This window comes from Acomys russatus, chromosome 10 (assembly GCF_903995435.1).
Source record: "Acomys russatus chromosome 10, mAcoRus1.1, whole genome shotgun sequence".
NCBI classification, from domain to species: Eukaryota; Metazoa; Chordata; class Mammalia; order Rodentia; family Muridae; genus Acomys; species Acomys russatus.
Window position 1 is genome coordinate 44,793,177 of NC_067146.1, and position 12,838 is coordinate 44,806,014.

The window sequence follows — 12,838 nt, forward strand, 5'->3', positions numbered from 1 at the left end:
AACCAGATGAAGGTGATACTAGCATTCATGCCCCTTATTTATTTACTGACTCTGGAACAAATGAAATAATGAAGAATCTTGAAAGAAGGTTAGTTGGGAAAAATGAAAGATATTCTAAGTGGATTTAAATCAATAATCCTACTATATCCAATTCTTCCAGCTAGAGTACTCATTAAGATCATTCAAAAAGACACAGAAGATATGGCTGACAAGTTTCACTTCCATTAGCTTCTCAATTATTCTGCATTCTGCTTGGAGATCTCTGGGTTTAAATGACAACAATATTTTAAACAGCTATGATGATCAGCATAGGCTTAGCAAAATTTAGTTCACTAGGTTTTAATTCAGAAAATATTTCTCATGTTGAGTAACAGAAAACTAAGGTTTTGCATGGGTAAGTACTATCAATGCAGTGGCTACATCCAAGATTTCACCTTTCTTTTGAAGCAACTTCAGTTTACATTGTTAATATATCATATATAAATTCTATAAAAATTATGTATTTTGTTTTCCTATAGGCTGTTTTCTCAGGGAGAAAATATTGAGGTTATTCTCTATATATTGTAAATACTCTCCTTTTATGTTTTTAGTGCATTCTTGTTTAGGATTGTGTTAACTAAATGTCACCTTTTGCTTCTATTTTAATATAACAGATTATATTGAATTGTATTTCTTGTTTTTCTTAACATTTTGCTTATACTCATGTTTCAACTCTCATCATAACAATATAGCTAGAAATTCCCACAATAATGAAACCAATATTATAATTACTTATTGCTCAAGTGGATCTCTGTAGCTTAGTGTCCTCTGAAAGCCTAAATAAAGTAATGGATCCCTAAATATGATAACAAAATCATAGCGACAATTGATATAGAAACCGCAAGTCTAACTGTCCTTGCTTCAAATACTGTATTCCATGGATGCTGAAGAGTTCTAAAACTGAAATATTACCTAGTGACATTTGAGAATACATTGAAGTAATCTGTATTTATTCCAATAGATTTCTAAAATTCTGGTCTGCTCTATTTATATGGATAATATACTATCATAAATGACTCTTTTTAGTTTTCTGATACTGAAATATGCAGATCAGTGATTTAATTGAGGACATAATACATTATGTCTTAAATATGTCGTTACAGACTAGTATAATACCAATTAACCAGCTAGTGTAATTGAAGGGTTATTTCATAAAAGTTTGTCAAGTTCAATAAATAGAAGATTAAAGATCCTTGTTAAGTGAATGTAACAATCCTAATGTAGTTTCTTGCTAACAGAAAGCTTACATTTTAAAAAATGAACCATTGCATTAATATCTATTAAATTTTTAAGCAATTTTCAGTGGTGAAAAGGAAAAATTCATAATGTTATAAACTACTATAAAGGGAATAACCATACAAATACCCAACAGCCTCGATAAGAACATGTTCGGCCGCAGGCAATGGCATGCCCTTTTGGATCACAGCCTCTCTTTCCACAAGTAACAGATATTGATTATTATGGCAATAATTAATTTTTCTTTATATATTTTCTAAATTGATTCTATGTAGAAGATAGGACATGCCTTAAATACATAGCTTTCCAAACTTTAACTGCATGAATTTTAATGTTTATCCTTTTTATTTAATGTTAATATTAAAATTTAAGGCTTTAAATTTTAATGTTCATGATTCTTTGCATATTTGTCTTCAAATACTGTTTTTCCTATTAACTCAAGAACCTATTTTGGTCTAGAGGATAACAAAATATAATTTCCATTTTATGCACTTCTTTGTATACCTTTTATTTAAAAAAAAGGTAATACTGAGCTCTTGGTACCAAGAAACCAAGATGCTGCTACTTGAAACATGCACAACATGAATCTATTCTCATGAAGTGCTCTAGGGAAAAGAGTGTGAAGTCCAATTGACTGCTTCAAACATTAATTTATCTTCTGTAAAAATCCTGTACACAAAACAGTACAAGAATACCAGATATCTTCTGGGGAAAAAAAAAAGAGGATTAGATTTACAATCATATTAGGTACAAAATTATCAAATCAGTATTTATGCCCTTTAAATATGTACATTTTAAAGTTCGTACATATTGGCATTATACAAGACAAATCCAAATATTAATTGCTAAATTTATATACCATCTAATCTTTATGTATTTTAAGGTTTTTTTCATGCAGAAGGTGGATATATTTTACTTGAGTACTGTTAAAGTCACCATACGTTTCCTCACTCTTACAGTAAAGATCATGTCATCTGCAAACCCTCTGCAGCTTCTGCCTTATGATATATTAACCTCCTCTGAAGGAGCCATTCCATTCCTTATATTAGTGTGTGAACACTGTTTCCTCTCTCTAGACTCTGGTCACATTGCTAAGCATACTGATCACTCAGGTTGTCATGAATGAGCCCCCTCTTGCAATCCGACATAGCTGATACTACCAGCACCATCTTGCTACAAAACTAGAGAAAGTCTCTTTCCCTATACTTTGGTATATATGTCTATGTCCTTGACCATGATCACATATAACATAACAGTCTTCTGCCCTATGGACCCTGACATGAAAGTGGGCACTGTGCTGGGAAACAGTGAAACATCTGTCTTGATGTAGAATTGTCAAAAGACTGTGATAACAGAGACAACAACCTTGGTGTATCACTTATCCTCCCTGTGTCTCTTGGCCATACTCTTGCTAATATTGGTAAAAACAACAGCTGCACTGTAGTCTATTTTCTGGAAGACTAGCAGTGTTCACCTGCAATTGTAGGCCTGCTTTCTATTGGCTTATCCATATCAGTCATAAATATAGAAGTAAGTGAACTCATGATGAGAGTTGCCAAGTCTTAACAACTGTGGGAATTGTATGGAGATACTCTAAGGAAGCAATCATATAAATGAAGATATTCAGTCACCTGACATCACATATATTGATTAAAGCATGCCAGTAGTTCATTAATAAAACTCTCATGAACACACTAAAAAGCCTGCCTACTGTTAAAAACTGCAGTCTAGCCTTTGTGAGGTTACATCTGCAGTAACAAATCTAGAAAATGGAAAAAAAAACCCTATATGCCTTAGCTTAGAGTTGCCTTTAGTTATTTTTGACCAATTGGGCAAGTGACTTTAAAACTGACATTAAACCTACATGAAGCTATAAAGCCATTTAAAATAAGAGTGAGAGGGCTAGAGAGATGGCTCAGTGGTTAAGAGCACTGATTGCTCTTCCAAAGGACCCAGGTTCAACTCCCAGCACCCACATGGGCAGCTCACAACTGTCTGTAACTCCAAGATCTGACACCCTCACACAAACATACATGCAGACGCAACACCAATGCACATAAAATAAAAAATAAATAAAAAATTTTTTAAAAGTTACTTAAAAAATAATAAGAGTGAGAAAGAGTACATCATTTTAAGGAATAAACTGTGGTATTAAAATAAAGTCCAATTGTGTAATAGTGTGGGGGCTACGGACACAAAAGTGGAGTTAGTGGTGCCCCTTCTGCCTTAGGAATTCCTATAGTAAAAAGAAACAGCCCATCAGTATCACAACCTTGGAATATAAAGATAAAGTAGAAAGCCTTTACTCATTTAGACAGATTTAGCATGAATACAAATGTAGTAGATGCCCTCAGTAAAATTTCACAATGAAATTCGAGTATATGAAATATGTCACTGATTTAATGAGGACAATGAGGGTGGGACAATGGGGCCGTCTCTGTGTTTTCTCCACTAGTTTCACTTAATTACTGAATGTTAAGAATGCCTTTACATCTCCTGACTTTCAAGTACAAAATGAAGACCTGGCTTTTCAATATATATTTCTCATTGTCATCAATAATGAATACACACAACTGTAGTCTGAAAAATCCTGGACAATGAGAGAACCATGTTCATTGATTTCCCAAATAAAAGAAGTCAGTCTGCAAGAGTGATTGGTTATAAATGAAACACCACAATGAACTCAGAAACTAAATTAATCATTATGCAGTGTGATTGTAAATTCTCCAACTGCCATCATTCAAGAATCATCTGGCATATTTTTATTGATGTAATTGCTGTGCTTTGAAATGAGCAAGTGCGGTTCTGCATAAAGTATTTCAAGGGATTTTATTACTGATTATTTTTCACTTAATCCTTCATATGTCCTAGATTCTGCAGATGAATGGGAAGACAATGCACTACATTTTTCCTCATGCAAGGATAAAAATAACCAGAGACTCTAAGGATCACACAGTTTCAGGTACAGCAAACTGAGCTATCTGCTCATTTCAAATTCTAATGTCACATTGACATATGTGTTTGTATTTCAGTTTAAATGACTCATTAAATTTTAGAAAACAACCCTTTATATCTGTTTTAGAACAAGTCCAAAAATAACAGACTATTCATTTCCACACACACACACACACACACACACACACACACACACACACAAACCCACTAATGACATGAGTTTTGCATGAAGTGTCACTAAGTGGTACAGATCCTCTGTTCATCTAACAGTTCATGACTTGACAGTGCTCATAATTATTGCTTCAGGGAGGATCACGGTCACCGCATTATGGTATGTTGTGCTCTGCTGAATAATATGGTCACTGAGTTTAGAGAAAAGAAAGGCCTAGAGTTCTTAGGATCAGCTTCCTCTGTGTTTATCTGTGATGAGCACTGTCAATCATGGTCAGCTTTCAGATTACTTGTGTCTATTAAAGATCAAAGCTGATAATAGACTTTCTAAGCTTCTTATTTTGGCATAATTTTGGACTTCCAGAAAATGGCACTGATTGCTGTGCTGCCCAAATTTCCCAGTGTTGACATAAATTTAAACTGAATTGACCAACCATAGGAAATGAACATGGATATTATATTAAAAAACTCTAAGTCTTATGCAAATTTTGAATTTCTCTGGAAATCAGTAATTTTGTTTACAGCCCCGAGATATAATTTAGGATCTCACTTTGTCCTTCATTGTCACGGTTCCTGCATCTTCTCTAACCTAGCCATTTCTGTTATTTCTTGAATTTCATGAGCCTGAAACTTTTGAGATTTCTATTATTTGAAATCTGAGATGAAATAAAATTCCCAGGTTGATAAAATATACATATCCTGAGGAGTTCTTGTATTTTTCTCAATTACTGTGCATTATCTGTGTTTCATTGTCTAATAAATATAAATATGAAATCCTGACACATTTTTAAGAGCACAGTTGTGACTCTGTACATAATGTAGATGTAACATGGTGCATATGCTTCCTTTGTTTTGTTTGTTATCATGATCACTGGGGATAACACTTGTCCTCTCAGCTGCAATTGAGAAGCACGGTTGTGCAATAGAAAGGGATGGTTTGCTTTTTATGTCCATAGGAGACTCCTCACTTAGGAACCTAATGTTGTGTTCTTGTTAACATGGGTGTTTTTCTTTTACCAAAGAAAGATAAATCAACCATATATGATATAGTTATAATATATAACTATACACAGTAATCATATATTATATATTACATGTTATATATAGTTGTTCAAATTGAAAATACAAGGGAAGTATTTAATTCCTAGCACTATTTTTTCATATTTTATTCTATAAAATCGATTCTATACTATCTATTTAGATTTGATTTTCATTTTATTTAAGAAAATGTTTACATATTTAGTCCAATTAATATTTTTAGGAGTGGTTTTATAGAATTTATTCCTTACTGAAAATCATTTCAATTGCTTCCAGAAGATAAATCAATACAGCATAATATTTTCTGGTAATTCAAAAGTTATTTTCATAGGATATATTTTAGAAATGTTGAATCATTTCTCCTAAATTAGGAAGCCCTATAAGGTGTTTATTCATGTTATTATTTTTGCATGATTTAATAGATTTCCTCTCTGCATTAGCTTCTCTAATTCACTATTGTTTTACTTGAATTAAAAAAAGTCTAACTTTTGACTTGGTAAATCTTTTTGACACATAAAACTGTAGCTATTATCATATATAACATGATATTTTAGTATATATATTGTTTGATGACTAAAGGAAGCTATTTGCCATTTTATTGGGGATATAGGGAAGTTTTTTGTTATTATAATTTTTATTCTTTCATTGAAAATATCTTTTTAATATATATTTTATTAATTTATTCGTATTACATCTCAATTGTTATCCCATCCCTTGTATCCTCCCATTCCTCCCTCTCTCCCACTTTTTCCCTACTCCCCTCCCCTATGACTGTGACTGAAGGGGACCTCCTCCCCTTGTTTATGCTCATAGGTTATTAAGTCTCTTCTTGGTAGCCTGCTATCCTTCCTCTGAGTGCCACCAGGTCTCCCCATCCAGGGGAAGTGGTCAAATATGGGGCACCAGAGTTCGTGTGAAAGTCAGTCCCCACTCTCCACTCAACTGTGAAGAATGTCTAGTCCATTGGCTAGAGCTGGGTAGGCGTTTGAAGTTTACTGCACGTATTGTCCTTGACTGGTGCCATAGTTTGAGCAGTACCCCTGGGCCCAGATCTACTCATCATGTTCTTCTTGTAGGTTTCTAGGACCCTATGGAACCTTCTATTTCCCTATTCAGAGAAGTTTTACATTTTCTAATTTCTCTCCCTACTCCCTCTTACCCTCTCTCCCTCTCACTCTTCCTCTCTCTGTCTCTGTCTCTCTGGGATACCCCTACCCCCTTTTCTTCTCCTCCCATTCCCACTTAATAAAACTCATATATTCTATAAATAAATAAATAAATAAATAAATAAATAAATAGATTTCTAGTTTCTCACTTGTGTTATATGTGTGTGTTATCTTCTCTAGACTAGATATTTATAGTTGTTTAGGCTCTGCCTGGCATATGCTATCTATATACCAAGACTCCATTTACCCAGAAACATGAAGAGAGCTTATTAATTAGGACCCATTTAATTATCAGTAGCCCAACTTAATTCCCAGAGAATCTTCAGATTTCCTACTTGTTGCTTTTCATAGCATCATAGCCTCTTTCTAGTCTTTACAGCTCATTTGCCCCGTTAAGGTCACATAACAGCTGAGCTGCATATAGAAGTAGTCAGGAAAGGCACAATAGACTTTCATTGTTCTTACTTTTAAGCTAGTAGTTTCTCTGGAATGTATGCTTCTCTCTTCTTTCTATGATTTTCACAACTTCCAAATGCTGAAGTAGTTAATAATTTATACTGTCTTGTTCAGTTATATAGTGTACTCATTGGAAGAGGATTCTATTTTATGATCTGCTATGTAATATTTTCAGTACTTAAAAAAGTTTTCTTTTATGATGTGTAGTGCCACTTTTTCTTTTCTATCAGATATAAGATACAAATGTATAGAATCAGTATAAATTGATGTCATTGGGCACATAATATATACAGATATAATTTGTGATATGGTTATAACATAAATATAGAACTTTATCAGAATAGTTTCACATGAAATTGAAGAAAAATTGGAACCACTTGATATTTCACAGTTTTAATACTATTTTCAAATGTAAAACTCTCATGGTAACCACAAATAAAATATTAATAGAATACAGACAAGTAAAAATAAATAAATCAACTTATATCACTGCAAAAATAAAACAAAGATAAAATAAAATAAAAATACAAGAAGTAATGCTCAAAATATGTAAAGCATACAGAAAACAAACAACAAGGTAACAAATACAAGTTCTTTAACACATACTTTCTTAACTGTAAGTGGATTAAACTTACCAAACACCACATGTTAGCAAAGGTATTTGCAAAATAACACATACAACAATGTGCTATCTACAAAGTATTAAGCTTAGATCCAAGGAACAAAATAAATTGAAAATAAAATTATTGAAAATTGAATTTCATTCATATATTCACCAAATGTTACAGAAGTAATTAATAATAGACATCACAGACAAAGCAAGAGCTGATATAAAAAATTAGATTGAAAAATTGAGAGAGTTCACCAGGAATATGTAATGATTACAAACATGCTTGTACTAAATATCCGTGCCCTTACATATATGAAATAATCTTTGTTAAAATTAATGTACTTATAGGTGAAGACTTCATTGTGACATTTTCAATGACAGAATAATTACAGAAATAATCATCAACAAAATAGAGGACATGAAGAGCATTTAGACATAGTATAACTACTAGCTCTTGCAAACCAAAAGAAGAGTGTTCTTTTTTTATTTCAGATGCATATGACATATTCTCCAAGATGGAACAGAAGGTAGACTATCAAACAAGCCTTCAATCATGACATATGTCTTGGTACACTAGTAAAAATACCATATTTATATTTTTAGTCATCTAAAAGAGCTGCTTTTGACTGTACAGTCTTATGGCACTTAAATTTAAATAAAACACAAATGAGTAATCTATTGAAATTTGTTCTAATGTAAGATTCTCATAAGCAATAATATCTAAATGTTCCATTGAAATATGTATTTTGTAGGCCTAAAAAGAAAGTTGCAGACCTAACAAACCTCCCTGTACTCCAAAAGAATGAATCATCAGGCTCCACAATAGTAGTTCTAGGTATCTGATCAAACTGATTCACAGGCACAACATAATTCTGAGAAATCTCAGAAATCTGGAAAGAAGCTGCACAATACTCTATCATTTCAAGGACTCCAGTGAGTTCCCAAGGAAAATAATGGCATTCTTAGAATTTTAAAGAAAGTTAATGTCTACTTTGTGAGAACAGAACAAAGATTCTAAACTCTTCCTGAGACAGCATGCCTTCTTCCATAACTTTCATTTTTAAAAAAACTTTTATGAAATATTTAATGATTCCTCTAATAATAAAAAATTTTACAAAGCTAATACAGTATAGAGAACCAAATGGAATGTAGTCTTTGACAGATTAGAGTTGTTATGATTAACCCTGGGTTAGTTAATGCTCACATTAGCTAAGTCTATATCCATGGACTTAATTTTAAGGAATAACCTAAATTTGAGGTGTAAATAAGAAATTTATGTGACTGAAAATGTTACTTATTTAACATTTTGAAATTCGACTTAATGTTTAATTAAAATAATTTTTTATTATCTACGATAATTCAAAGCCACTTTTTTGTTCTTCTCGGCATTGCATGGTATAGAGCACTGAGACACAGAGGGTGGGTAATGTTTGACAAGTACCAAGTGAGCAAAACTCATTGCTTACTTCTGTCTCAGAACATAATGGTATGGTCTGGCAGTTCTGTCATGACTGGAAACCTCACAAATACAAGTCCTTGCCCATTGCTTAATAATACAAATTGAAACACATTAAAACAAAGTTTTAACATATAATCACTATAATTGAAATATTTCCAGGCTTTTAAGAATACTTGAATTAACACTGTTATAGATCTTTATAAGAAAGCAACAAGAATGTCGATCCCTGCCTGAATATATAAGTAGGTGGTGTCACGCACTGTACCAAGATGCCTCATTAAATGGCAAACTGCAATACATGATAGGGGTTCAAGAAAAGATATCACCTCATATAATAGCCATCAATATTTAAGTATACACTATGAAGGGTCAATAAAATTCTCTAGCAGTATAGTTCTCAGAATGTTTCCCTCTTGTGAGGCTGGACTGTACATCCATAGAGTGGATATTACTTACTGTGTACTAGGATTGCATGACTAATTCACACTGTGACTTTAAAGAGTTTTGGAAACATTATACTCAGTTGAAGAAGTCAGGGCCTAGAGTCTATATGTTCTATGAGTCTGGAGATAGGAAATAATAGAATAAAATGTCTATAGACAAATAAATAAAAGCTTAAAACAAAAGTGGACTGGAGAGTAGGTGAGTGATGGCTAGAAGTTATATAATTTCTTTTTTAGAAGTTTCTATTTATATTGACCATGTTGATGGCTGTACATAAATTATATAAACACCAATGATTTGGAAACACTAAACAACACTGATTTGTAAACTTTAGAAAGAGAGGGCTTGCAAGGCCTGATCTATCTCTCTCTTTTAAATTAAATTTACTTATTTATTCACTTTAAATCCTAATCATAGTCCCTCCTCTCCTCTAGGTCCCACCCTCCTACCCTTTTCCTTCTTTCCCCTCTCTCATTCTCCTCAGAAAAGGGGAGACCCCTCCCTCACTCACCTACTGAGTTACATCTAGTAGAATCAGGATTAAGTGTATTTTCTTCCACTGAGGTGTAACAAGGCAGCCAAGCGAAGGGCAAGTGATCTAAAAGTAGGCAACGTAGTCCATGTCAGAGACAGCCCTTGCTCCACTTACTAGTGGACACACATGAAGACCAAGATCCCCATAAGTTACATATGTGTACAGGGCCTAGGTCTAGACCATGCATGCTCGTTGGTTGGTGCTTCAGTTTCGGTAAGTACCAAAGGGCCTAGGTTAGTTGACTCTGTTGGTGATCTTATGGAGTTCTTGTCTCCTCTTGGTCCTTCTATCCTTCCCCCCACTCTTCCATGGGATTTCCCAAGTTCTCCCTAATGTTTAGCTATGGGTCTTAGCATCTGTTTTGACATGCTGATGTGTGGGGCCTCTCAGAGTACAGTTATTCAAGGATCCTGTCTGCAAGCTTAGCAGAGTATATTTAATAGTGTAGGAGTTGGCTCTCTTCTATAGGGTGGGTCTCAGATTTAGGTATCTCAATAGGTTGCCCATTCCCTCAATCTCTGTCCATCTTTATCCCTCCATTTATTATAAGTAGAGTAAAATACACACCAACAAGCCTAATAATCCAATAAAAATGTGGTACAGAGCTAAACCTAGAATTCTCAACAGAAGAATCTCTAATGGCCAAGAAGTACTTAAAGAAGTATTCAACCGCCTTAGTCATCAGGGAAATACAAACCCAAATGACTCTGAGATTCCACCCTATACCTGTCAGAATGGCAAAAATTAAAAACTCAAGTGAGAGCATATGCTGGAAAGGATGTGAAGCAAGAAGAACACTCCTCCTTTGCTGGTGGGAGTGCAAACTTGTACAACCACTGTGGAAATCAATCTGAAGCTTTCTCATAAAACTGGCAATAGATCTACCTTAAGACCCAGCTATAGCACTCCGGAGCATATACCCAAAAGATGTTCCACCATACCACAAGGACAGTTGCTCAGCTATGTTCACAGCAACTTTATTCATAATAGACAGAAACTGGAAACAACCCAGATGCCCCTCAACTAAAGAATGGACACAGAAAATTTGGGCCACTTACACAATGGAATGCTAATCAGCTACTAAAAACAAGAATATCAGGAATTTGCAGGCAAATTGATAAAACTAGAAACTATCATCCTGAGTGAGGTATCCCAGACCCAGAAAGACACACTTGGTACGTTCTCAGTTGTAGGTGGCTATCAGCCATATAGTACCGAATAATCATACTATAAACCACAGACCAAAGAAGCTTTATCTCATAAAACTGTTATAAATATAATTGTCATAATTCTCTTTCACACAAGGACACATTTCGATTCCTGATTTTGCTGTTAATCACTGACATACTATTCCCTAATAGGTGTTTCTAACCATCATCCTTACTCCCCATCATGCATATGTTCTGGTCATTGATGTAAAAAAAATTTGGAAAAGCCTTGTGCTCCATTCCACCTTCTCATTCATTTTAAATGGATATATAATGAATCTGGCACTTTACTGTGAAAGTTTCAGAATGTATATCTTTTTCTATTTTTTACTGAAAATAGATGTTTTTCCATACAATGTTATTGCAATTTCTCCTTCCCCAATTCTTCCCGATTCTTCCTCTCTTCCTCTTCCATGTGAATCCCCCGCTTTTTTCTCTGTCCTTAGAAAATCAACAGAATATAAATTGTAATAAAAATAAATAAAATAAAAAGAACTAGAACAGGACAAAACAAACAAGAAAATGAGCCAAAGAAAAAAGCACAAGAACACATAAACACATTTGTTCAAGTACACAGAAATTCCATAAAAACACAAAACTGGAAAACATAATACAAATTCAAACAGCCTGTTAGATATTTTTTGTAATTCATGAACAAAGCATTATGAGACAAAGAACACACACACACACACACGCCATTGAGTTCACTTTATGTTAGCCATCTACTGCTGGGCATGAGACCTGGTCTTAAAGGTAATATGTTTATATACATAGTTTCAACAAAACAGTAGTATATGGTTTTCCCATAGGTGCCTAGCCTACTTTATCTCAGGTTCTTGGCCTCCCAAACTATCTTGTGGATGTGTCTTATCTCATAGAGTAGACCTTAAATCCAGTCAGATTTTGGTTGGTTACTCTCAAAAGCTTTGTGCCACTATTGGAATTCTGCATTTAGTAGGTAGCTCATCGTTGAAAATGAAAGGGTTTATATCTAGGCTGTTGTGTACCTTTTTTCTTTGGTAGCATGTAGTATACCTTACAGTACCCTGAACATTAATCAATAGGGTGAAATCTTTCTGTGGACACCAGCTTGACTTCCCCATGTTCAATGAGTCCTCTGGGTATTGTCTTCACCATGAGGCCTTCTCATCAGTTTGTGGAAAACATCTGATAGTCTTGACAATAGCCTGAGTTATTTTGTTGGTTCTCATGAGTCCTCCTTATCCAACATCTTTATCAAATGCCCCCAACCCCCATTTTTGGCCATTTCACGTAGATCAACATATATATATGAAGTTTCTGCTATATTAGATTTCCATACAATTCCTCAAGTGGACCTCAGTTTAACTGTACTCCCATCACTCGCTCTTTCTTACCCTTCTTCATTTGATCTTCCTGTTGAGTCTTACTCAATTTGTCCATCCATAAATATTTTATTCCCCCTATCTAGGGATGTCCATCTCTCCCATCCAGTACCTTACCTCTGTGGTTATGAAGACTATTGCCTGCTTATTAAAGACT

General features: G+C 34.1%; 1 protein-coding gene across 1 annotated transcript in view; it reads left to right on the forward strand.

The window, feature by feature from the left end:
* Positions 1–12,838, forward strand: part of Pclo (piccolo presynaptic cytomatrix protein) — a 328,544-nt gene that overhangs the window by 197,882 nt on the left and 117,824 nt on the right. Inside the window, exon 9 of the mRNA XM_051152077.1 lies at positions 4,147–4,237. Within this exon, the coding sequence (XP_051008034.1) occupies positions 4,147–4,237 (91 nt within the window). The remainder of the gene's footprint in view (positions 1–4,146; positions 4,238–12,838) is intronic.